Below are 24,653 nucleotides of genomic sequence, written 5' to 3'. Positions count from 1 at the left end.
TTTAGATAGATTACGACGGAAGTGAGTCTTTCAAGTTCCACGGAAGCTCGATCTAGGAATTTGAGTTGATCTGACAGTATCTGATTTAGATACATCAACGGCGTGGATATTATACCCGCTGCAAAGCAATTTCGTGCAAGTTCTGCTATAATATACTGCAACCTTCCGCATCTTTATCCAACTGCCAGCAACAGCGAAACATCTTCCGAATTCGAGGTGTCATGGAGTGCATTTGACGCGATTATCACTCTTTTGCAAACTCATTTCCGTCATTGCAAAAGCATCATGCTTGTGCTTTGGACGGATCCCACTATTAGCTTATCGAGGCGCGCAGCAGGGCAGGGGAACGATCCTATGCTAGCCCGGTTTGAGAAAATACTTCTCCGAGCGGATGAGCTCCATCGCACACTTGCTCAACAGGGATGTGAGTTCTCGATTTTTCCATCTCCGGCCGCATTCGAATTGTGCCTAGACCAGGCAAAGGAATCAGGTGGGGTGTTCGAAGAGGGTGACTGGGATCATAATCGGGGTGCTGAATCCCGGGTCTGGCGCAGTATTGAGCCGCAACTAGGCTATTGGATTCGAACAAGCTTCTTTGACATGTTTGAAAGGAAGGACATGGGATTTGTGTGACACGAGATGAAGGGCATGTAAGGGCCCAGGCGCTTACTACGAGCCCCGGCAAAATAGGGAACAAGACTTTTCATGTCTCTTTAAGTAAGTAGAAATTCATACATCTGGAGATAATCCTAGGACTGAGAAATATGATCGCCTCTTACATACGCTATGTAATACCAAATTTCATTTCTTGAAGAGGAGACCGAGATGAACGTAGTTCTGTAGAGTTCTAGCGATTTCAGCTACTTGTAGGCACTCCATTACTGGAATATAACACTCGCACTGAAAGCCACAAAGTAAATAGCGAGAAAACCACATAATCCACCCCACAAATTTGCGTTTGGAGCAACTCTTGCGGCGGAGCTAGAAGGTGATGCAGTCTTACTGGATGTAGCAATCGGTAGATCTGACTGATGATGCACCAGTGATAACATGGGCAATACTGACACTGCGACGAGCTGAGAGGCTTCCGACGGACTGAAAGTTCTTGTCACGACACTGATTGGCTGCGTCGCAGTGATAATATTGTTGAGCTGAGTGGAAGTACTCCCCTCGACCAGGATGGTTTGCTAGAAATGCCCACGTCTGTAGCAGGGAGCTCACGCATGCATCCCTCTATCTGTTCAGCCTGCACAGCCGTTGGCCAAACAGAAACATGCACATCAATTCCAAACTGTACACCGGTTTCAATAACAACGACCACAACTTCTACAACCTCCGCCTCAAAAACGAGCGCAACATGTCAAATCACTGGCTGGGCCGATATATCTGAAGTCGTCGGAAGTGGTGGTGAGGGCCAGGTAAGTAGAAGTAATCGTTACGCTTTGAAATCCAGAGGCTCATCTATTCATTTCCAACAGGAGCCAGTCTATGATGATAGATACGGTTTCATTGTTAGCTACCAGGATGGACCTACACTCGGCGGCATGTCGGGTAATCCGGTCAAACTCGGCTGGCAGACTCTGGACGGTCCATCATTCGGATTGGCCAATGATATCCAGTGGAAGCCAGATTTCATGCTTGCTTTCCAAGGATGTGCTGCAATCTATGAGGGGACTGAGTATGACAACGGAGACGCGAGTGGTAGCCCGAAGTATGCTGGCGACACCTACTCTCAGTGTGTAATTAACTTTACTTGTGAACCGAACCTGACGCCAGTAACCTCAAATAATGAGGGGCCTACCTAAGTGGTGGTCATTGTCGAGATAGCAAAGGTTATGGCTGTATATAGGCATAGGTATCGGATAGTTCTTCTCTCACCAAAATGATACTGCAAGAGCCTCGCTGGCCTCCGTAAAATTTGCTCACAGCGCAAACCATCTTGAAACAGTTATTTGGAAGTAGAAAATTTTACTGTCGCTGTACGTGTTTGTATACAGGCTCCTAAAGGTGACCGTGAGAATCCCGCCGGTTGTATGTTTTTATTTCCATTTTATTGCATTTTTGGGACTCTGTCTTAGCTCCTGATGGGCGGTGTCTTTTGAATTCCAATATTTGGATCTGTTAGCTGAAACTGAAATAGATATGTAGAAGATATAGAAATAGGAATGTGAGCCTATCTCACCCCACAGAAGCATTGCTCATGCTTTCATCGGCCTCGTCCACGCTGCCCAGAAAGCACGTAAAAGTGCTAATACCATAATTCCTTTTGCACTTTTTCACGTGTATTCCTGCAATGGGTATTCTCTCCAGGGTCCATTCTGGGTGTCACTGGATGCAGAGGGGAATGACACCCTAGGGGCCTGTGGCGTCATGTCTTCAAAGAATGCTGCGCAGGCGTTCTTCATGTCGAGGTAAACATCCCTAAGAGAATGGCCGATATTACCTTATTTTAGTAACGCAAACTTCCTCTACTTGCTGCCCCTCGCATCATAGGCAGAGTTTTCCAGTTTTTCACCGTGCCGTAATCATCATGCAAATATATTGTAGAATCAATATTGTTCGACTGAACATTCTCATCAAGATTTTTGGCCCAGATCCAGTGCTGCTGCGGAGAATTCGTATCCAAAGAGATACCTTCCTATTGATTATACGAGAAGCACGTGAGATCGACGATATTGTTTCCATGGTCATCCCTGTGCTTTCTAGTCACTGCATAGGCAGGTATCATCTCTGTGACTCAAGGCAGGGAGTGGTTCCTGGGATGATCTGTTATTAGCATATTTAACTAAAAATAGGGACAGCTCCTGGTAGAATAAGGATAGATTGTAGTCCTGGCACTAACAGTTATACTTTTTCTTTGTAGTTATTACTGATCGCTATATTTCTGACAGTGGCATACTTATCGGCGTATCACGACTTACCGTCTTCCTCGGTTGCTCCAGGGTATATCAAGAACATCAAAGCACCGCTCATTCGCTCCCTAACGCTAATTGCTTCCTGCCCTTTGCCGTTATCGAAGGAAGCTAACAGCGTAAGATGTAAGTCTTCTGTTTGAGAAGGTACATTGTAAGAGGATAATATCCCCATACGGAAGCTCATATGGTTAGTCTCCCAGTTATCTGTGCAATGTAATGTATTGACAGTATTGAAAATAGAGAGAAGTAATAATAATGCAAAGTTAGTCATGTTTGCTAGGTCACCCAATTCTGAAAACCACACCAACAAGATCAAGGCAATGCACAAAGAGGGATCGTAAGATGATAAGAAAGTCAGGAATCGCGCTCTACCATATCTGTGCTAGCTTCTTTTAAGTAAAAACAAGAGCCACTTGTCCTCCTATCATGACAAAGATGCGAAATTAAAAGGGAGGAAGGGAGGGGGCGTATACGTGATTTCTAATCTTTAGATGGAATCGTCCATAAACATTCAATCCTTCCCCCGACTTCCTAAATCCCAAACTTTACACAGTTCCCATTCTTCCCTTTAACTGAACGAATAAAAACCACAATGGATGCTGAGGCCACCTTTCACCTCTACTCTTATTACTGTTCCTCATGCTGTCAACGGATTATCATAGCCGCTCATCTCAAGGGCATCCCCCTTGAATTCTCCTACATCGACTTGGGGCAAAAGGAGCACCGGACAGATGAATACAAAACTATGCTCAACCCCAGCGCTAGCGTGCCCACGTTGGTGATTACACCCCACAATGGGGGCGAAAAGACCATCATCCGACAGTCCATGACCATCTTGGAGTATCTGGACGAGAGCTTCCCGAACAGAGCCCCGCTACTCCCATCCGTCTCTGCAATGTTGGATCGAGTGCAGGTACGCGACTTGGCCAATATCATCGCTATTGATACCCAGCCCACCACAAACTCCCGTATTGCACAGCGGGTAAAAGCTATCCGCGGAAGTCTCGATGACCAGGTTGCCTTCGTCAAGCAGGCCTTTACCGATGGGTTCCAGGCTTACGAGAATCTGTTGGTCAAACAGGCTCAAGGAGGGTCATATTCCTTCGGTAACACCGTTTCGCTGGCGGACGTGGTGCTGGTCCCCGCAGTTGATCAGGCCCTGATGTACAGAATGGACCTGGACTTTGTGCCTAATGTTAAACGCGTGTATTTCGCCCTAAAGGGACTGGAGGCCTTCAAGGCTGCAGACTGGCGAAATCAAGGAGATACCCCTGAGAAATTCCGGGTTAAGGATTTCTAGTCAGATTCCTGGTAATAACTATTGATTGATCGGTTTGTCAGTTCACGTAGCCAAATAGATTCAATTTTTGGGGGACTTATTCCGCCTCCTATTTCAGCTTAGAAATAACTATACTATCCCCATGGAGTGTATACACGTGGGGTAGCGATAGTACATAGTAATTGAAGTAGGACAAGCCCGGATAAGTCCCACTGCTTCGCACTGAGCTATTTGTAATCGCCGCGCGTTGCACATCCGCATCCACTCACTCCATCAGGTAGCGCGGTGATTGGTCGGGTACGTAGATTCTTGTCCCAAACGGAATAGCATCTTGACATTACCGTATAAGGAAGTATCTTTCTTCCTTTTTGAGAAATATCTCTGTTCCGTAACTATGCAAAATAATTGACGTCCATTCTCAAAATTGGGGCCTTGAGTCAAATCATGACTATAAAAACCTGGCCTTCCTCGAGCCAAGGGGAACAAAGGCTTCTGCTCTTCATTTCACATTTGAGACCGACTTGCCTAAGAAACACTTTCGACCATGACTTCTCAATCCCGTCTTTTCAAGCCCCTCAAGATAGGCGATATGGAGATCCAACATCGCATTGGTATGGCCCCACTCACTCGCCTTCGCGCAAGCCATGATCGAGTACCGACATCAATGATGAAAGAGTACTACAGTCAACGGTCTGCAGTACCCGGCACCCTGATCATCACCGAGGGAACCTTCGTATCGGCAACTTGCGGTGGCTTCCCTTATGCACCAGGAATATGGCGTGAAGATCAAATTTCCGCTTGGAAGACAATCACTGATGAAGTCCACCGCCGTGGATGCTTCATATTCTGTCAGCTCTTCGCAATGGGCCGCGCTGCGGACGTCGAATTGGCCCGGCAAGAAGGCGTTCCTATCGTGGCACCCAGTGCCATCCCCATTGAAGAGGGTGCTGCAATACCCCATGCGATGACAACTGAAGAGATCAAGCAAACGGTTAAAGACTTTTTGCAAGCTTCAAAGAATGCCATTCGGGCGGGCTTTGACGGTGTTGAAATCCATGGTGCGAATGGGTACCTCCTCGACCAATTCATTCAGGATGTCAGCAACAAACGCCAGGACGACTATGGTGGCAATGTGGAAAACAGATCTCGTCTTCTGGACGAAGTTATCAAGGCTGTCGTCGGTGTGGTTGGTCCCAAGCGTGTCGGACTTCGTCTGAGCCCCTGGAGTACATTCCAAGGCATGAGAATGGATGACCCGATACCGCAATTTACCGACATCATCAAGAAAGCGAGTCACTCGGATATCGCCTATCTTCATCTCGTGGAGTCTCGTGTATCCGGAGCTATGGACTTTGATGCCCAAGACCGACTGGATTTTGCATACCATCTCTGGAATGGACCTCTTCTTGTGGCTGGTGGGTATACACCATTGGAGGCACAAAGGCTTGTGGATGGGAAATATCCGGAGAAGGACATTATAGTCGTATTTGGGCGGTTTTTCATCTCGAATCCAGACCTCATCTATCGAGTAAAGGAGGGTCTGGAGCTCAACCCGTACAACAGGGAGACGTTCTATGTCATTCAGTCGGCAGTGGGCTATTTGGATTATCCCTTGAGTGACGCGTATCTGCTAAATAAACAAGAACTGTCTCACTGAGTTGAAATGTGAAAATGTATATACACCCTTTTGATGCCTCTTGATTAGAATTCAGTGCAGCCAAAGGTGGGTCTGAGTTGCCAAGGGGGGTCCCCAGAGTGTCACCCTAATTATATTCATATTCAGAACGGAGCGAATGTAATGTATGAGTTCTTGCCTCGTAAAAAAAGAAACTCTATCTCCATGAGTTGAACCGACGACCTCTCGCTCGCTATATACTTCATGACTATGCTTCATGTACAGCCTACGACTACACATCGATACCGCACCTAATAAACAACACGTAATATAACATCTAGAACACCTTTTTAATCCTTTAAATAAAAATCATAAGTTCTATACAATTTAGTGATTAAAATGATATAAATAAAGTATAATAAAAAAGATATTAAAAAGGAGAAATGCCATAGCGTAGTTAGATATCAAAAACCTCACCCGCCGGGGGCCGCACCTGCTCCACAGAAGCTTCCTCGCAGTTACGACCGCCGAACCCACCGAAGTGGCTACAGTCGACTAGGGGCTAACCCACTAGGCCACCGGGCAGGATCAGTTGCTGACTTCAACTGGAAGTAAATGATAACACCTTGTGCGATTCCCACCCCGCTATCAACTCGGCTCCTTTCCTCGAGCTACAGCAATTCTGCATGAATGGTATATTTAAAAGCTTGATATAAGAATAGTTCATTTCTAAAGAACGCTACTGAAACTTGAGATCGGCACAAAAGCATCAAGATCGTGTCTTTTATTTTCAAAGGTCATCCATTGGTCGTCCAATCCATAACTTACTGGCCCCGGCCAGCACCGCCACCACCCATCATGTTGCGGGCCCTAAAATCCAGTTTATTAGCAAAGCTCGGGCGAAAACCTCAGCAAACGAGGTCAAACTTACATCTCAGCAATGTTGGGGTCGCTCATGAGGCTAGACATATCGGGCATACCGCCACCCTGGCCGAAGCTCTCGGCCATCTGGCGAAGGCGGGGGTTGCTCATCAAGTTGCCCAGCATATCAGGGTTGCTCATGAGGTTCTGGGCCATGCTGGCGAACATGGGGTTGTTCATCATAGAACCGAGATCGGGCATACCACCGGCACCGCCAGCACCGCCAGCACCACCGCCGAACATGCCAGCCAGAGAAGAAAGATCGGGCATGCCGCCAGCACTGCGAGAAGCGCCAGGGGCAGTATCCAACTCCTCCGATGGGGGCTCGGTAGCGCGGCTAGCCTCCTCAATCTTCTTGTTGCAAGTCTCCAGGCCACGCTTCATAGCATCACTGCCACCGGTACCCTCCGCCTCAATACCCTTCTCGTAGGCCTCCTTGGCAGCGTGGTAGTCACCCATGTCAAACCGAGCAAGACCGAGACGGCTCCAGGCCTTCGAGTACTTGGGATCAACGGCAACGGCCACCTCGGCATCATCGGCGGCCTTCTCGTGCTGACCAGAGGCGGAGTAAGCGGCGGCGCGGTTAGAGAGATAGATGGGGTTGGCCGGGGCGATCTCCAGGGCCTTGGAGTATGATTCAATGGCCGCAGCGTAATCCTTCTTGGCCATGAGAGCGTTGCCCTCGGACTTCAGTTTATCGGACTCAGGGGTGGGCGCGCCAGCCTTGGCCTTCTGCTCCTGTGATTCCTGGGCTCCTGCAGCAGATGCCTGAGGGGTAGACTTGCTCCGCAGCTTCTCGTAAACGCTGTAGATGCTGGCCAGGGACTGGCCACCCACGGCCTCCTTCACGGCAGCTTCATCGGTTGGGTCGACCTTGAAGGTATCGGCGATACAGGACTGCGCGATCTCAATGGACTCGGCATCGTCGGCGGTGAGGGTGCCGTCCTTCAGGCTAGAGCCGAGGAAGTCGATGATGGCCAGGGCCAGGCGCTTCTTGCTTTCTGTGGGAGCCTGCGAAAGAGAATCGTGTCAGTTTGACCTGTCCATATTCTATCCAGGTGCGCGATTCCTTACCATGATGGCAGATATATCTAGAGAAACAAAAGAGTAAAGATGGAGGGGCGACAGCTCAGGAGAGGAAAAAAGACAATGCGGGGGGAGAGCTCCCGCACGTGATACGGCTTATCGTCCCTGTTGGCCCAGACTGTCCGACTGTTTGGGAACTGCTCCTTTTAGATCGTCTCTCGATATTTCCCCCGCCGCTGGAGTCTGGTCTTGAATTGCGACTGTTTTTTTGGAGCGCAATGACTCCATGTGAGCTCCAGCGCCGGTCTTAATACTCCCTCCCCCCTGCGAGCCGAGCCATGTACTGGCCTAATGGAGTGCCCCGGGTCTATGCGGTCAACGGGCCCAACATTGCCCATGTCTCGGACGACGTGAATCGCGAGGGCACCGGCAGTTCCTTGGCGGAGCAGCGAATTTCTATAGATTCCAAGGAATTGAAAGATGGCGTTCGCGACTCGGAGAATCCAGAAGACCAGCGTGATGGTCTCAACCCCGAAGAACCCCCTCCGGAGCGGATGCTTCCCAATGGGAGCAAGAGGCTATCAGTGGGCTTTGCGTTTCCCGCTCGGGCCATATGTTTGCGACCATAACTGAATCCTCTATTTCATTATGGCAGACCAGGGTATGTCTTTGAAATGCGTCTATAGGTCTGCTCAGTCAATAGTAAGCTCAGTACTAACACGCGCGGCAGCCCACGGCAGTTGTCGCCGCGATAGCTCGGTCCGCATACTCGATGACGACCTACGGACCAAATGCGGCAATTCTTATGCATCCCGACTCGACAATCCTCGTCGTGCAGACACTCAATGGATATCTCCTCACATATTCGGTAGCTTCGGACCCTGCGACGCGAGTCTACCAGCAGATGTTCGATCACTCCACACATCCTCGTCGGCAGCAACTAGCACATTTCTCGGCCGTCGAAGAGGCAAATGTTGTTGGAGATATAAGCATCAGGTTTCGGATGGCCATCAAGATCGAGTCGGGGATCGTCAAAGCGTTGGCACTCGACCAGGAGCTCGTCGTTGCTACGGTGAAACCTCCCGCTATTCAGTGCATCCGATGGGCCCCGGAAGCTAGTGGGACACAGACCAAATCCGAAATGCTCACCCGGATATTGAATGTACCGAAAAGGGTCTCGATCGTTGATATGGTTTATGACCGCGCAATGAACCTTCTGATTTGGCTCACCAGCAATGGTCAGGCTTACGCAGTTCAACGGGTACCTGGATCGCAAGAGGATTCCGATGTGCCTAAGAAGCTGTTCCACGGCCACTGCTTCCATGACCCCAAAGCTGATGGAGAAGAGGCTGTCAAAGTAGCAGTCAATGCCCGGTTTTCCTTGCTTACGGTCAGTTGCGCAAATGGCGAGGTCCTTGTTTACACTGCCAAAGACTATACGGGGAATGTGCCTCTTTCCCAGAAGCTGGGTCTTCCCGCGTCTCCTTCGTCAACTGGGGCATTGGCATTCATGAATTATTCTCCAGATGGGTATTGCCTGTTCGCTGGCTATGAAAATGGCTGGACAACATGGAGTGTCTTCGGAAAGCCTGGCGGTAACAGCTTCTCCGTCGACCCTGCTTTGGCAACTTCCAATGGAGAGGATTGGCTCACGGGCGTCTCGAATGGTTGCTGGATAGGTGGCGGGTCCGACATTATCTTGTCAGCACGGAACGATCGACGTCTTTGGATACTAGAGACAGCGCGCAGTGCCTTGACAGGATGCTTTTCCGCCGCAAATCTGGCTCGAGGGTTGCTGCAGACAGGGACAGAGTTCATTCTATACCGTGGACATGACCTGCCCGATCTGATGACCATCTCCGGCAAGGACTCACTCTGGCATCATGCCCAATATCCTCCTGCATACCTTCACTCACAATGGCCTATTCGATCTTGCGTGGTTTCTCAGGATGGGCGGTATGTTGCAATCGCAGGCCGACGTGGACTAGCGCATTACAGTGTCAACAGTGGCCGGTGGAAGGTCTTTGAGGACTCCAAAGTGGAGAATTCATTTGCTGTACGAGGAGGCATGTGTTGGTACGGGCATATCTTGATTGCAGCTGTTGAGAGTGATGGCTCATACGAGGTTTGTTTATTGTCAACCTTCAGTTTCGTGCAATGGATTCTAACTATCACCAGCTCCGTCTTTACTCTCGCGAGGATGCCCTAACCAACAACTCTATTATGCACATCGAATACCTCCCATCACCTGTGGTGTTCATTGGTCCCTCCGGAGAGGATTCCCTCTTGGTCTACACATATGACAACATCCTCTACCACTATATCATCAACTCTATGCAGACACAGATCACTCTTGTTCCTGTCGGACAAATTGCCTTCAACGGAATTGTCAGGGCACCAACTCGAGTTCGAGCAATCAGCTGGGTCTTGCCTGAGGATCAAATGCGTGAGTATCATCTTAATACGACATCATTTATCTATATATCCGTTTCTAACACCGTGTAGGGAATGGCGATCCCTCGCAGGACGTCAAGGTAGCATCAGTCCTGCTATTGGTTGACGGTAACCTTGTTCTCCTACAGCCCACAGTGACGGACAGTGGTGATCTCAAATACGACATGCGGGTCATCTCCCATGATGTGGAGTACTACATCTTGATGCGTGACCAGCTTTCCTTCAATTTCTCGTCTCAGGTGGACGAGTCTCTGCCGTCCAGCCCATCCGCCGAGATGGCCCTTGAGCCATCTTACAGCAGCCTATCACTCCGAGACTCATTATGGATGTTCCGGGGTAAAGATCTTCTAGCTTGGAATGACGTTCAGGACATTCTACAGCAAGAAGCAGTGCCCACACCGCTCAATATCCCATTGGACTTTTATCCATTGTCGGTGATCCTGAATAAGGGGGTCGTGCTCGGGGTGGAATCCGAAATGACACAACGGCGAGACGTCACCTTCACCAGCCTAAAATTCGCCATTCGAGTATGTTCCGCCAGTATTATTATTCCTCAAATCTCAACTAACTCGTTCCAGACACACCTTTTCCTCCCATACTTCCTGCAGTACTGTCTCGTCCATCTTGGAACCCCAGCTGCGCTCTCCCTGTGCCGACACTTTTCCCACCTCTCATACTTCGCCCACGGTCTCGAAATTTTACTCCATCACGTCCTAGACGACGAAGTAGACAACGAAAGCCGTGCCAGCAAGGCCGACGGCCCGATAATCCGCGACGAACCCCTCCTTCCTACCGTGATTGCCTTCCTACAAGCATCCCTGCCCACACATGAATATCTCGACATCGTCGTACAATGCACACGCAAGACAGAACTTCGATTCTGGCGCACCCTCTTCACATACCTCCCCCCACCAAAGGATCTTTTCGAGCAAGCCCTCCGACTCGACGCACTCAAAACAGCCGTCGGTTATCTACTCGTTCTTCAAGCATTCGAAGACGAAGACGACCATCACGACGGGCATATCGAAGAATATGTCGTCCGCCTAATTGGCCTGGCATCTCAAAAGGGAGACTGGGAGCTCTGCGGCGAGCTCGCCCGATTCTTAATTGCACTTGATTCTTCCGGTGAAATGCTGCGGCGTGCTATTGGTCGCGTCGGCTTGGGTTCGAGCCCGAGGCCATCGCCGAATGGTGGCCAGTCGGGCTTAGGATCAAGAGCTGCGTCAGCGGCCAGTGTGAGAGGGCTGGGGCTAAGTCTACCGGTCCGCACGCCGTCTTGGTCATCTCTTTCTCCCACTTCGTCGCTATCCCCACGCCTTAACGGGCGTGATGGAGAGGTGTCTGATGAATACCCCCATTCCGTGGATAGTCGTGACGGCTCATGAGTTAGTAATTTGGTCTGGTCGAGCATGATATCCCATCGCCATGTCTCCTGGGCTTTTTTGTATATAATGTCAATCTAGCGCGCTATTCTTTCATTTGCTCGGCTGGCTGTCCATGATGTACTTGGACATTCAAACTTAAGATGATAGCCCTAACAAAAAGTAATATCCGCCTTGAATCAGTTACAATGGTTGATCTCACCCTAGACCAACACATCAACTACTATTCACTCTATCATCCATGCTTCCATATCAAGCTACTCACGCATCAAGGACACAAGAAATCAAATATTTTCCCATTTTCATACCAACATAAAAATCATCACCCATCGGGGGTATCCGATACGATAACCAAAAAAAAAAACCCCAAAAAAGGAAATCATAAACCTCATCCATCCCCCTAATCCAACTGCATCTTCCAAAGCCCATCCCCCAAATAATGCCCCTCATCCATAACAACACCCTTTCCCTTACTCTTCATCTCCTCCGTGCCCACCTTCAACGCACCCACAAGACAAACCTCCTCCTTGCCCTCCGCCTTCACGGCAACGACCTGTCCAGCTTCAAGCGCATGCTCCGCGTCCGGGAGACGGCCGCCTGGGGACGTCAGGCCGGGGGCCATCAGGGTTGCGCCGGAGAGGACGAAGCGGATTGCGCCGCGGTCGATTTGGATTGTTGGGAGGGCGGTTGGGTAGGCGTGGATTAGGCGGAGGTGTGGGACTGGGGGGTCGTCGAAGCGTTGGAAGAAGAGCGGGTTGGAGTCTATTGTGTAGAGGGTTGCGCGTTCGGGGCTGTGGGGGGGTTAGTTTGGTTTTGCTATGGATTTGGGAGAGCGTGGTTTTTTGGGTTGGCGGTTGGGTTGGGGAGGAATTGTTGGTGTTAATGTGATAGATGGGGATTGGAGAAAGACGTTGATTTCGTGAGGGGGAATGCGTACAGCTTGACGGCTTCAAGAGAGGCCTTCTTGGGCATGATCTCTTCAATGTAGGGCTCGAAGCCGGGGTAAGTCTCCAGCAGCTTTTGCCGCAAGGCGCGGGCTGCGGAGGACTTGACCTTGGAGCGGTTGCTTGGGGGGATACTGCAGCAAGAGAGAGAGAGTCAGAAATGGGTTTCAAGTCCCGAGAAGAGTATGTTTTTGATTGCACTCGTAGAAGGTGCAAATGTAGCTCTGATGTGCTCGATAGCTGTCTTCGGAGATTGTTCCTGTGCGAGAGGTCTGATATCCCATTGCTCTGGCTCAACGGGCAGGTTACACTCCAAAGACATAGTCCAGGCCACTCTTGGAGTGTTTCTGTGGGATCAAAGGTACCACTTACTCTTTCTTGAACATGATGCTGGTTGTTGGAGATATTTGGATGCTCCGAGGACGCGAAGTGGGATGCGCGGGGATGTCACGTGATGGTATTTCCGGAGCAGCGAGACAAGTCCAGGAAGAAAGACTTGGGAAAGAGTAATTGGAAGATGAGCTGGATAGTGTAGAATGGCTATAAAGATGATGTCGAATTCGACACAGCATTGAATGATTTAGAGCTCACATCAGCTACAGCACGTATATTACTACTCTTTTACAAGAAAGTTGTGTACAGAAACGAATCATGTTTGGACAAGGTGTATCATTTATTGAGCTACAGTAATGCACTTAAGACTTGGCAGCACCAGCCTTGATGAGCATGATGTCACCGTCCTCGACGACGTAGTCCTTGCCCTTGGTCATGACCTTACCGGCAGACTTGACGGCAGCCTCGTCACCGAGCTCCTTCAGGGTGCTGTAGTTGTAGACAATAGCCTGAATGAAGGTCTTCTCAAAGTCAGTGTGGATAACACCGGCGGCGCTGGGGGCCTTGATGCCCTTGCGGATGGTCCACTGGCGAACCTCATCGGTACCAGTGGTGAAGAAGCTGGCCAGGTTAAGAGCCTGACGCATGGTGGTGATGACCTTGGGCAGACCAGAGGCAGTGCCGAGCTTCTTGCACTCCTCCTCAGCGGCAGCATCGTCACCCATCTGGGTCAGACGCTCCTCGAACTGGGCGGAGATGGGAAGAATGGGCGAGGTGGGGGACTTCTCCTTAACCCACTCGAACAGCTTGGGGAGGTACTTGTTCTTCTTGCGGATGAAGTCCTTCTCGCTGAGGTTGACGAGGTAGACGACAGGCTTAGCAGTCAGAAGGAACAGAGGGTTGATAACTTCGACCTGGAAATCAATTCTTGTCAGCAAGGATGAACTGTAAAAGAAATTGAGATGACGTTGTTTGAGATCAAAAAGAACTCCAATGTTTTTTTTTCAGTGCAGTACTTTAATTTCAAAATACCCTCGAACGTGATATAAAAATGAGGGATTCAACGAGCTGGGATTATCGCGCAAGCGCTTATTCATCATAAAAACATTGGAGTCTTTTTTTTCTTGGGGAGGTGGTGCAGGATTGGGGGAAGAGAAAAGATTTTCAAACGTACCTCCTTGGGGCCCCATTCACCCTCACGGATATCCTTGCCCTCCTTGAGCCACTCGAGGACCTTGGCAGTGGTAGCCTCCTCCTCCTTCATCTTCTTCATCTCCAGGGACTGACCACCACGGCGGGTCTGCTTGGACAGGGCCTCGAGAGCCTTCTCGACGAACTCGATATCCTTAATGCGCAGCTCCTCGCTGATGATGGTCAAATCACGGACGGGGTCGACGTCACCCTCGACGTGGATAATCTCGGCATCGTCGAAGCAACGAACGACCTGGAAGATGGCATCGACGGCGCGAATGTGCGACAAGAAGGAGTTACCCAGACCAGCACCGGTGGAAGCACCGCGGGTCAGACCGGCAATATCGTACACGGTCAAGTTGGCGGGCACCTGGGACTTGGGCTTGTAGTGGCTGCAAAGCCAGTCGAACCGCTCATCGGGGACGATGACGCGGGCCTCTTCAGGGTCAATGGTGGCATAGGGGAAGTTGGCCGGGTTACCCAGAGAGGACTTGGTGATAGATTGGAAGAGCGTCGACTTGCCGACGTTGGCAAGACCAACCTAGATAGATCACATTGTGAGTCTTCTGGGAAGAAAGGGGGTTGTGTAGTTGAAAATGTGAAGAAAAAGAGAAAAGGGAGGAAGGGGGAAGGGGGGCGGAAGGAGGTTTAAATAGTTTTCGTGGAATTAAAAAGTGGACTGTGCTGTGCGAAAAAAAGAGACCACCAGGGGAAAAAAAAAACCAGGGGTGGGGTCATTGCTCACATACGATACCGCTCTTCAAGTTGTTGCCGGGGCGGCCCAGCAGGACCTTTTCTTGAACTTGGGCCTTCTTGGGAGGCATTTTACTGGATTTCTTCTTTTTGCTGGAGTAGAAGCGACAGAGAAGAGATGGAAGGTGGGGAGATGAGGAGGGGGAGTAAAGGCGGAAGCGGGCGCAGGGATGGCGCGCGGCAAAAGCAGGACCAGCTGCGGATCGATCGACGACACGAAGGAAAAAAACGGAAGAAGATGGAAGAGACGTGATGGCGGTGCCCACAATAGCAGTGGGCAGGATCAATTGGCTTGAGAAGAGCAGGAATCAACGAGAGAATGTCGAGCAATCGCGTATAAAGAGAGCAAGCTGAAGATCGTCTTCGAAGTTTTCTGCCGGCCAGTTTGGGTGTTGACCGCCCACGTGATGAATGAGCCCTGCCCTTTTTTGTGGTTACGTCACAACATTCACCTTTACAAACAACATTAACCAAATAATATTTAGACTCAATATCATATTTGCTACTTCTACTGGTCCCGATTAACATGAATTTCACTTCTATCTGACCCCGTGGTCAGCTGTCAATACAGATATCCAGCATGAGAATATACAATATACATGATAACATATTTAACCACCTCGGGCCTTGAGTGATAAACACTGTCAGAACAGTAGCGTACCTGTCGAATCTAATGTTAGTACCTGCCCCTTGGGAGGATTAAGACCAAAATAGCCCCGAAAGGGAGATTCAACATACGCAGCACCTGAAACAAATATTTCGACAGTTTTTGCTTGGGTCCCTCCTGAAAGCGATGCAATGAAGAGGCTCGTGGCAACGATAATAACGATTAATCGTGGCAGCGCTTCCTGGAGAAAATTGCATATAAGGACTGGAGCCACGATGAGAATAATGGCAAAAAACCCTAAGAGCATCCGAGCAAGATTGAAAGTCAAATACCCATCTGGAATATAAACCATCGGATCTTTAGAGAGTTTTTGGCATCTTTTCTACATCGTTTGTTAGCTTAGCTCGCTGTCTCACAATTGATTGGACGTGCAAACCTTGTAAATCTTTCCGAAAAATTGACCAGCAGGTCTTGCACCCATTCTTCTAAGCCCGTCATAGATTCATCCTCAGCCGACGACAAGGCTATCAAGTCCTCTTCGTGTTGCAAATATTCGGTCTCATTGCGAGCTATGCACAGATTCCCTTGAATCCAGTTCTGTAATGTTGCAGTTCGGCGAGGTCTGGCTGGCTTTAATTTATGAATTTCCGAGTTCCTTATCAAGGCCTCATCTAGGAATTATCAGTCATACTGATCAGGCACAGGGTAGCACTTAGATATACACACCATATTCAATCAAAGCCTGTCCAATTTCAGACAAAATAATCCGCCTCCTGATATTACAATGACGACGACAGCTCCCTAGAAGAGCCGTCCTTTTCTCCAGTCGGTCTATCTCGTTTAATTCTTGTTCCAAAATAGACAATCTGTCTTATTTCAACAGGATATCCCGGGATCGAAGGGCTGAAAACCTTCGATATAGTTGCAAGGAAGAGTGAGACCCAATCAGTGCTGAGAAACGTGGGTAACCAGCTGGAATTTATTCAACTAAATATACAAAGTCAGTTGAACTGTTTCAAAAATACAGGTCCTCTTCTTTCAAGACCTACTGGTCTGAACTTCGCATCGAGCGAAGTCTTTTTGACTCTCAAGGTCGCCCGTCTTTCCCTCTGCCTTGGAGGAAAATACCTTTTTGACCGCATCCATGGAAAAAGGACTGTTTCGACTGTTGATCTTTGATATGCTTATAGAAAATTGACCATCAAACACTTATCATACGGCTAAATAGATCTTGGGGACTAACGGATAGAAATGACAAGTGCCCTCGATCACGTTGACCAAGATGGGGGGGGGGTGAAGAACAGGTATGAAGAACGGGGCTGTATGGAGGAATGTGAGGCTAAGAGGCTGAGCGGAGCTGGGGGCCGATTAGGTATCATTGCACGGGGGTCACAGGGATTACTGGGCTTTTGTATGTTGCCCGCCAAAACCTAAGCGCCGGGCTGTGTAATATGAATCGAACCATGACAAATGAGGGAGCAAAAGAAAAAGAGGGGGTTGCCCATTCCTTGCTTGGAGTGCGTGCTGAAGCCATCATTCTACCTGAACTTCTACTTTACTCTTTTCTCACAAGCTGTAGTTTCACCAAGTTCTCCTGGAGATATCCATCAGCGGTCCCCTTTTTCCGACCCATAAACTTGTGCATGCCCATTAACATCATGGGATCCTTCGAATGGTACATTCTGATCTACGAATAATTTGGATCAAACTAAGTATTTGATAATAGAGAAGACCGGCCTCGATCTTCGCTATCTGGTGACGAAGGACGCGCATTTGTCGCTGAATACTCACAGGTAAGCAGATACCCCAGTAAATTCCAAAAAAACTGGTCTGATATTCTGCAATAGAAACCGAAATACGCAGTCTGGGATGAAGTTTTCATAGTTCTGAAGGGTTGTGAAGGTACAGAAATATTGGAAGGTCCATACTACATAGCGACTGTGGAACCTCCCAACAAGTACAGACTATGCGATGATAAAGGGAACTCCGTGAAAAATGAGACGGCGATACATGAGAGCCAACCTAAGAAAACTACAAAGTGATTAGGAGATTGGACAGCAACGGTTCGCAATTATTCATTTTTTCACAGATACAATCAAGCTTTGCACTTTGATAATCACTCCCAAAGTTCATAAAATTCAAATCAATATCCCTAACCAACGTTAAATACACATTTTATGTGATGAAAACATGTAAAAATGAAACTATAATCCAAGTGAACATACGGGACCCAATACCATCGAGGCTGGAGACTGGGCTTCCTCTTGGGAATGGCTGTTCGTCCACCAGTCTTTTCACCAGAGGAGCTCGCCGGTGCTAAGTCAACTGTTGTGGTGCTTGTTGCAGGTTCTGGCTGGTCCCCGTCGTCGGGCTGTTCTTCACACTTCCACTCTCCGAACCCGGTGGCACTGGTCCCTTTCCCCCTCCTAAGCCTCTCTCTCTCAGGCTTCTTACTGCTCGATGTAGTCCGTGGTAAACTGCTTCATCCGTGAGACCTTTTTCTCTGAGGGTCAAATATAAAATTCTAGCGACATCCACGCAGTGTTTATCCGAGACCTCGCATAAAGTTCCAACGGCGTGACGGAAACCAGCTAGTTGGCAAGCATTCACCAAATGAATACCCTCGCCAATCAGCTTGTCCTTAGTAATTGAGCTTGTCGAGCAGGCTGATAGGTAGCTGAGGAAAGGAGCTTCTTCGTGCAGTCGGAGGTCGCGGAGATCTCCCACTGTGAGCCGGTTCTGCTCCCAGTCGTGGACAGCTAAGCAACTCTGGGAGGGTTCTCTTAGGTCAAATATCCCATGGCCGGCGAAGTGGAAAACCTTGCACTTCTTCAGCTGTTCTAGAACGCTGTCTCTTGTTGGGCATACCGGCTCCACAGGGTGAAGACCTAGATCTGGGCAAAGATCCCGCAGCATTCGGACCTCCGTAGCTGCAGAAGTAAGGGTGGATAGCCCCGATGTTTAGGGCATGGAGATAATAGCGCATTGTTAGTATCGGAGGGTTGTGAGTGATGCTTGTGACTGTAGAGAAGTGATTTGATTGAAGAGGTGTAAGATGATATGACACGGTCGAGGACAGTTTCATCGGATGGATACGAGTAGATCCCCGCAGCATGGAGAGGAAACCACGACATGAGGCCCGTGGTAGCCCACCATATATGAGGCCAAAACTCATCAGAAGGCTTCTTCAGAAAACCCAGGTAGTTGAGAACGGGATTTGCGATGCTGTTCCACAGCCACTCCAGCACTGAGGCAGTGTCGGTGCGTAGTTTGGATGCCATTTCCAGTGTTTTGGGGACGTCAACATCGGGAAGTGGCACAAGACCTATCTTTTCCTCCTGGACTATGAATGCATCGCAGAAAAAGTGGCCAACGTTGACGAAGACTAGAGGTCCAATATTCGCTGTTGACTTGATTTGATTCACTGTCAAGGGACAAAGGAAGCCTTCAAATACTGGAAGGCCTCGAATCTCCTCGATAGTGAGCGTTAAACCGTCTTGAAGTATGTGACGTCGATTGACACCGCCGGGCGCATTGTCCAATTCATTTCCCAGCTGTTCCGGCAAATCAAGCTGGTTTCGAATATGCTCGAATTTCTGAGCCAGGTCGGGGTGAGCGGTTTCCAAGTCCGAGATCTCGGTTCGTAGTTCGGTCAACCCTCCACCGATAATGCCATGACCCTGCTCAAGAAGCTGCAATGCTTCTTGCGGCTCGTCTCCAGCATCAAGTGAGATTGCAGCAGCCATGGATGCGAGTCCGTCTACTGCGGTAGCGTCTTCCAGTGAAGTTTGCTTATCATAACTTGACAGAGCACGAGGACTGACATTAGCAATCAATCGAATGACTTCTTTCATGAAGTTGTTTGCTGCTACTAAATCACTCCAACTTGCATATATAGCCGCTGCATTTCGGCCTGAGTGAATGCGGATAGAGGGAGGCCCGTTTGCGCAGTTGAAGCCCGCAAGCTCAACATCCAAGACCTGTTGTCTAGATTCGGCTGTATAATCCCCCGCTGTTTTCGTTCTAAGAAGAGCAGCAAGATTCTGGAAAGTACCACATCGATGGTAATCATCCCAAAAATTTACGAAAGCCAGGATTCACCGGTTGTCAACCTTACGACTGGCTATGCAGCTTGCGGCTTATATGCAGCCAATAATGAGCTGCGCCTCGCCCGAGGGAGAAATGGGCTCAACAGTATCGTCGGGCAACTGAAGTCAAGAATGACTAGTGCATAATACTACACTGGGTTTGAGGATGAGGTTTGCTTTGGGAGATCAAGGTTCTATCGCTATCTGTATCTTAGTCTCTTCTAGCTCTGCGCTCCCAATTGGGCTGACAGTGAGTGAGGACAAAGCCTGGGACGAAACAGTTAGGAGACACATCGACCCTGGTAGGCCGCCAAAGTTCGTAATGTTATGAGATAGCTGTATCCGAGGGACTAATTATCTGAGAACTTACTTTCTTTGACCAAACGTCCCCGTTTTCTTGAGATATGGAAACATCATCCTGAGTGCTTATTTCCATTAGCCCCTACTGATTCCAAGTCCAGCTTTCTCCAAGCTGGTTAAAGAGGAGGGGAAAGCAGCGATCAAGACCGTCAGAAACAAGATTGAGCCTTGTGAATTCCAGGGAGGACAATGAGAACATACTCTCTCGAGCTGCTCATACATCAGTTAAGGCAAGCTGAAAAAGGATGTACCATTAGCTTCAACGGTCCTGTCAATACAACAAGACATACAACATGAAGATTATCGATGACTCCCAAACCAAATCCATAAAATTCTTTTCGGGGCAGAAGCATTTAGGCCCAGCACTCATAAAAGGAGTAGGTATAATAAAAATACACAGCCTAGCAAAAAGGTGTACCCCACGTCCTCCCAGGTACTGCAATGAAACAAGAAAAAACAACCCTTTAGAAGAATAAGAAGACCCGCCCCAGTGTCCACACACCCCAGAACCATAAACAAATCCACATATAAAACGCCGATGGCAATAGAAAAAGAAGAAGAAAACAAAAGCAAAGGCAAGAGCACACGATAAGACAAGGTATCGTTATAGATCCATCGCGTCACCAGCTTCGGACGTCGTATCGACCATGTCCAGGAGTTTGGCGTAGGGTACTGTGACGCGCTGGAGTTCGCGATATTTACCTGAAAACAAGGATTAGTAAAAGCATCATCACAGAGAATGAAGAAGAACATACCGAGAGCAAGAATGACCTCCTTCAACAAGGTCTCCCGTGGCCAGCCACACAAGTCATCCGATCCCTCACGCCAGTTACGACCCTCGCGCTCATTAGCCTGCAATTTTGAAACAGTCTCCGATCCATCTTCATCATCAAACAATCCACCAATCAGCCCCTTCAGCAACTCCTCAACTTTACCCTTCAAGCCTTCCGCACCGATGCGCTTGGCATACATGTTCAGATACAGCCGGAATTCTTCCTTAGCACCTAGAGACAAAGCAGCCGCCATGCGGTTCTCGAGATGCGCAATAGAGACGCTAGACTCGAAAGTCTCGTAGCCCTCGCGCGAGAGCAAGACCTTGATAAGGCGTTGGAGGAAGTACGCACGGCCACGGAGAAGGGTTTCGTTGGTGGTGTTGCGCTCCAGGAAGGGAATTATACCAGCTGAGACAGCTGCTTTGGCATCCTTGGTATCTTGGTTGGCTTCCCTGGCTTGCAGGTTGCCCACTGGTGCATCAGTCGAGTTCCAGTACTGGCTGCCGACGGCCCACCAGGCCTCTGAGACGCGTTGCCATGTGTACATAGCTGGTGAGTAGGAGTAACCCTCACCGTTTGTCAGCGATACAACTATCCTTCCTTCAGAGTTGATACGCGCATCGGTGACGGCGGGTGCGGCGGTGGGATTTCCGCCGAGGGTGTGAATAGCTGCATCGAGAACGGGCTGGAGGGATACAGGTGGGTGAGGAGAGGATAGGTGCTTCACGTTCCAGACATAGCACATTCCCACGGAAGAAATACAGAGAATCCAGGGACCGTTACACTCCAGAATAACAGGTTGTGCTTCAAGAACCAGTGCGCTTACCAAGCGGCGGCCTGCCGGTGTCCAGAGGTAGATAGAACCGTCTTCACAGGCAGCTGCCCACAAATTTTGATTACCAGTGACGAGGAGCACTGACTTGGGCAAAAAGTCTTGCCACACTGGCTGCTCACCGCGGAAGAGGGTAAGACGAACTGGCTCACGATCCACTGCCCGCCCAGTCAGACTAGCAGGTGAAGGATTCCGTGCTTCAAAGACAACGTCGATACGACCCTTGTCTTTTGAATTTGAGTCACCTGCTTGGGCAGGTGGCTCGGTAGGTTTTCCGTTAGGGTCAAGTGCACGCAGGATGTGACTGCGAATCTTGGGTACTGCCAGTCGAACCTGGCTAATCGACATGCACGGGTTCGTGACTGCAGGTCGAATGAAGTCGGGAGTTGGTTGTTGGCCAGTGGCTGGGGGCTGGACGACTGCTGGGAGTAGTCCATCCATAGTGTTCGCCATAATGGGAGTCGCCCCATTCTGACTAGCCACGGCCACACGCTTCTCGACTTGTCCTTCCTCGTCACCTTCCAACTGCGCAAGCTTGCGCTTGTTTCCGAAGAGCAGAGCGGTCAAACCACCCTTTGGCAAGCCATCAAATGGCTTGGAAAGGTCAACGAGTGACGTAGGAGCATCTGCTTTCACCTGACTGCTGACTGAAGCCATGAGACGAGCTTGCGGAAGTGATGATTCTCCCGCTCCAGCTCCGGAAACAAGCAACGGCGCAATGCGTTTCTTGCCTTCTTTAGTGTACGTCGGCCGTTGCTTCAACCTCTCCAGCTTGGCTAGATACGGATCGGGTTTCGCGGTATCTGTGGCTGGCGTGGAAGTTCCATTCGTCTGAGTCTTAGTCGACTCTGGAGCTGGCGATGGGACTCGAGCAGGGGTGGTGCCATTCGACGGCTGTGGCGCTGATACACCATTGACAGCCGGCTCTGCATGGCCATCACCCATCAGCGCCCCCATACGACCCTCAACACCCTTGAGTTCGCCAGCCTTGCTCTTCTCCTCGAGCAGCAGGCCATCGGTGGTCTCTGTGATACCAGCACCCTTGCGATTCGTTCCAAACTTGGTAAGAGATTTCTCATTCTCTTCCATCTCCGTAGCCCAGCCCAGCTCGCCATCCTCAAAGCGTACCGCCACAATAGTGCCGTCCAGAGCCGTAGCATATAGACACTTTCCATCGGGACTCCACGCCAAATCTGAGATCGACTTGGCGGCCATTTCTTGCGCAACCACAATTGGGCGCGCGTTGCTGGTGATCCAAACACTGAGTGACTTGTCTGCACCCGCGCAGGCAATAACGGTAATATGGTGTACGGGGTGGTTGTCGGGTTGATTCTTGTTCACGGGTTCCCGAGAGTACAGGCGGGGAGAGAATGAGCAAACCTCAACTGGTGCTTCGTGGCCAATGAGATTGATATCTCCATCCCACGAGCCACGATTGATAATGGCAACCGAGCTGACTGGACCGTTAACGGCATTCGCAGCAGCGATATGCATACCGTCTGGAGACCACGAACAGCGACGGAAGTATGCGGTCAAGGGAGAGTTGGCAAATGGCGCGGTGATGGTATGTTCCAAGACGAAATTGTTCATCTGATCATGGGAGGTAGAGTTGGGAGCAGGGGAGGTGAATCGGAAGATGCGAACAGTGCGATCATCACTAGCCGTCGCAAAATACTTGTTTGCCGGGTCGAATGTGATTCCCTTAACATGACTTTGGTGAACCGCTATCGTCTTGAGCTTCTCGAAAGTATGTCCCGACCACACGACGACCTTCGAGTCGAGTCCAACCGAGACAAGGATAGAAGAGTCATGCGACCATCCCAAATCCTGAACATCATTGTCGTGTCCGATCAATCGCCGAATCGTGCGCCAGTTCTCAACTGGAGGTGCCTCGTCTGAACCTATACATCCCAAACACAATTAGTCACCTGATTCCTAGTAATCCCAGTATCAGCGGCACCTACCAAAAGTAGAGTGTGTCGGAGGATTCGAATCAAGCGTGTACACGCAGACAATCTTATCGTCCGCCCCTGAGGCAAGATATTTCCCATTCGGCGAGAACCGAACCGTATGAATCGTGCCGGAATGATTGCTCATCGAGGCAAGCTGCTTCGGCTTGCTCGCAAATTCCGGGTTCCCAGTATTGTGGATAGCCTCCGTAGACCAAATGCGAACATATCCATCTAAAGCGCATCGAAATTGAGACCGTTAGCATCAACCCTCGTCCTTTCACATGACTTTCGCCTTGATTTCCCCCTTATTCATCTGATATCCAAGTAAACTCACCTCCAGCAGCGGTCACAAGTCTCTTCCCATCGGGCGACACATCGCAACTGTAAACCTCGAAATCTTTCCGTTCACCTATCGAAGCGCACGAGTTAGCCCTCCATACCCTCAGAATTCTCTCACAAGAAAGCCTAGCGACAGCTCAAGTCCGCCACCTCATCTTGCAGGCCATCTCTCTCTTCTCAACCCTCGACGAAAAGCGGTTTCGCCGCAAAGATCACCATACCTCCATGCGTCAGCCAGACAGGCTTGATAATATGCATTGCGCAGCGCGGGCAGTCAGCGCCGCTCCCTTATCGAATAGAAATAATTCAAATATAACCCAATGGCCCGTATGCAAAAATCTCAGCTCCGTATGAGCGATCGGTAATGGGAAAGTGTTGATCGTGGAAGGGCGGCGTTATAGGGTGAGCGTCAGGTGTTTATCGGGCAGGACATCGCAGGGCAGTCAGACAGCACCAGTCACACACCCTGTAGCGAGAGGTATAGGGCTAAGTAGGCAGACAGCGGTGGTTTAATTGGTACGGCGTCTGTAGATAGAGTCGGGGAGGTGGTGGGGGCGATGATGGAGGTTGAGGTACAGGGAGGGCGCGCCCGTTCGAAAAGTCGCGATCTCCAGATTTGGCGTGGCCCGAGCTCCCTTTCGCGTTTGACTTTAATTCGGGTTCCCGAGTAAGCTGGTACTAGCAAGTGAACTAAGAACTAGATACAAGACACTATTTCTTTTAGTTCGCTTTTAAAGATGTCAAAGAGTCGAAAATCGGTTTACACACTTGTTGTACACTGGCTTTTTTTTTCGTCTTTGTCTTCCTTGTCACTGCCCACAATACCCTTATGTACAAGTATAACAAAGACCGATCGGGTTATCCCGCATAGCCCAGAGAAAGGTAACGA

General features: G+C 49.6%; 9 protein-coding genes across 9 annotated transcripts; 4 read left to right on the top strand and 5 right to left on the bottom strand.

Moving 5' to 3' along the window:
* Positions 1–1,273: 1,273 nt before the first annotated feature.
* Positions 1,274–1,805, top strand: N7496_006424 (uncharacterized protein; the record flags this gene model as incomplete). Its single annotated transcript, XM_056699353.1, has 2 exons — positions 1,274–1,359; positions 1,454–1,805. 2 exons carry the CDS (start codon positions 1,274–1,276, stop codon positions 1,803–1,805), a joined length of 438 nt encoding a protein of 145 aa, XP_056554766.1.
* A 1,702-nt stretch (positions 1,806–3,507) lies between these two features.
* Positions 3,508–4,215, top strand: N7496_006423 (Maleylacetoacetate isomerase; the record flags this gene model as incomplete). Its single annotated transcript, XM_056699352.1, has 1 exon — positions 3,508–4,215. The coding sequence occupies one exon, from the start codon at positions 3,508–3,510 to the stop codon at positions 4,213–4,215; it is 708 nt and encodes a 235-aa protein (XP_056554765.1).
* A 523-nt stretch (positions 4,216–4,738) lies between these two features.
* On the top strand, positions 4,739–5,851 carry N7496_006422 (alkene reductase; the record flags this gene model as incomplete). The annotated part of the gene is made up of 1 exon (XM_056699351.1): positions 4,739–5,851. The coding sequence occupies one exon, from the start codon at positions 4,739–4,741 to the stop codon at positions 5,849–5,851; it is 1,113 nt and encodes a 370-aa protein (XP_056554764.1).
* A 782-nt stretch (positions 5,852–6,633) lies between these two features.
* Positions 6,634–7,807, bottom strand: N7496_006421 (uncharacterized protein; the record flags this gene model as incomplete). Its single annotated transcript, XM_056699350.1, has 3 exons — positions 6,634–6,679; positions 6,741–7,741; positions 7,805–7,807. 3 exons carry the CDS (start codon positions 7,805–7,807, stop codon positions 6,634–6,636), a joined length of 1,050 nt encoding a protein of 349 aa, XP_056554763.1.
* Positions 7,808–8,094: 287 nt separating this feature from the next.
* Positions 8,095–11,595, top strand: N7496_006420 (RIC1 family protein; the record flags this gene model as incomplete). The annotated part of the gene is made up of 6 exons (XM_056699349.1): positions 8,095–8,340; positions 8,412–8,417; positions 8,487–9,881; positions 9,935–10,202; positions 10,262–10,737; positions 10,789–11,595. 6 exons carry the CDS (start codon positions 8,095–8,097, stop codon positions 11,593–11,595), a joined length of 3,198 nt encoding a protein of 1,065 aa, XP_056554762.1.
* Positions 11,596–11,992: 397 nt separating this feature from the next.
* Positions 11,993–12,946, bottom strand: N7496_006419 (translation machinery-associated protein 20; the record flags this gene model as incomplete). Its single annotated transcript, XM_056699348.1, has 3 exons — positions 12,909–12,946; positions 12,530–12,670; positions 11,993–12,383 (listed from the first exon to the last, which is right to left on the bottom strand). Exons 1-3 carry the CDS (start codon positions 12,920–12,922, stop codon positions 11,993–11,995), a joined length of 546 nt encoding a protein of 181 aa, XP_056554761.1. The 5' UTR covers positions 12,923–12,946.
* A 285-nt stretch (positions 12,947–13,231) lies between these two features.
* Positions 13,232–14,934, bottom strand: N7496_006418 (YchF/Obg family ATPase; the record flags this gene model as incomplete). Its single annotated transcript, XM_056699347.1, has 3 exons — positions 14,810–14,934; positions 14,044–14,601; positions 13,232–13,783 (listed from the first exon to the last, which is right to left on the bottom strand). Exons 1-3 carry the CDS (start codon positions 14,882–14,884, stop codon positions 13,232–13,234), a joined length of 1,185 nt encoding a protein of 394 aa, XP_056554760.1. The 5' UTR covers positions 14,885–14,934.
* Positions 14,935–17,736: 2,802 nt separating this feature from the next.
* Positions 17,737–19,274, bottom strand: N7496_006417 (CHAT domain-containing protein; the record flags this gene model as incomplete). The annotated part of the gene is made up of 2 exons (XM_056699346.1): positions 17,737–18,350; positions 18,488–19,274. 2 exons carry the CDS (start codon positions 19,272–19,274, stop codon positions 17,737–17,739), a joined length of 1,401 nt encoding a protein of 466 aa, XP_056554759.1.
* A 1,198-nt stretch (positions 19,275–20,472) lies between these two features.
* On the bottom strand, positions 20,473–24,022 carry hir1 (putative histone transcription regulator Hir1; the record flags this gene model as incomplete). Its single annotated transcript, XM_056699345.1, has 5 exons — positions 20,473–20,570; positions 20,624–23,374; positions 23,438–23,656; positions 23,760–23,834; positions 23,986–24,022. The coding sequence occupies 5 exons, from the start codon at positions 24,020–24,022 to the stop codon at positions 20,473–20,475; spliced, it is 3,180 nt and encodes a 1,059-aa protein (XP_056554758.1).
* Between the last annotated feature and the right edge of the window lie 631 nt (positions 24,023–24,653).

Source organism: Penicillium cataractarum (genome assembly GCF_028827025.1).
Source record: "Penicillium cataractarum strain IBT 29864 chromosome Unknown utg000005l, whole genome shotgun sequence".
In the NCBI taxonomy this organism is placed as follows: domain Eukaryota; kingdom Fungi; phylum Ascomycota; class Eurotiomycetes; order Eurotiales; family Aspergillaceae; genus Penicillium; species Penicillium cataractarum.
The sequence above is the reverse complement of the archived record's forward strand: the minus strand, read 5'-3'. Positions and strand labels throughout refer to the sequence as shown.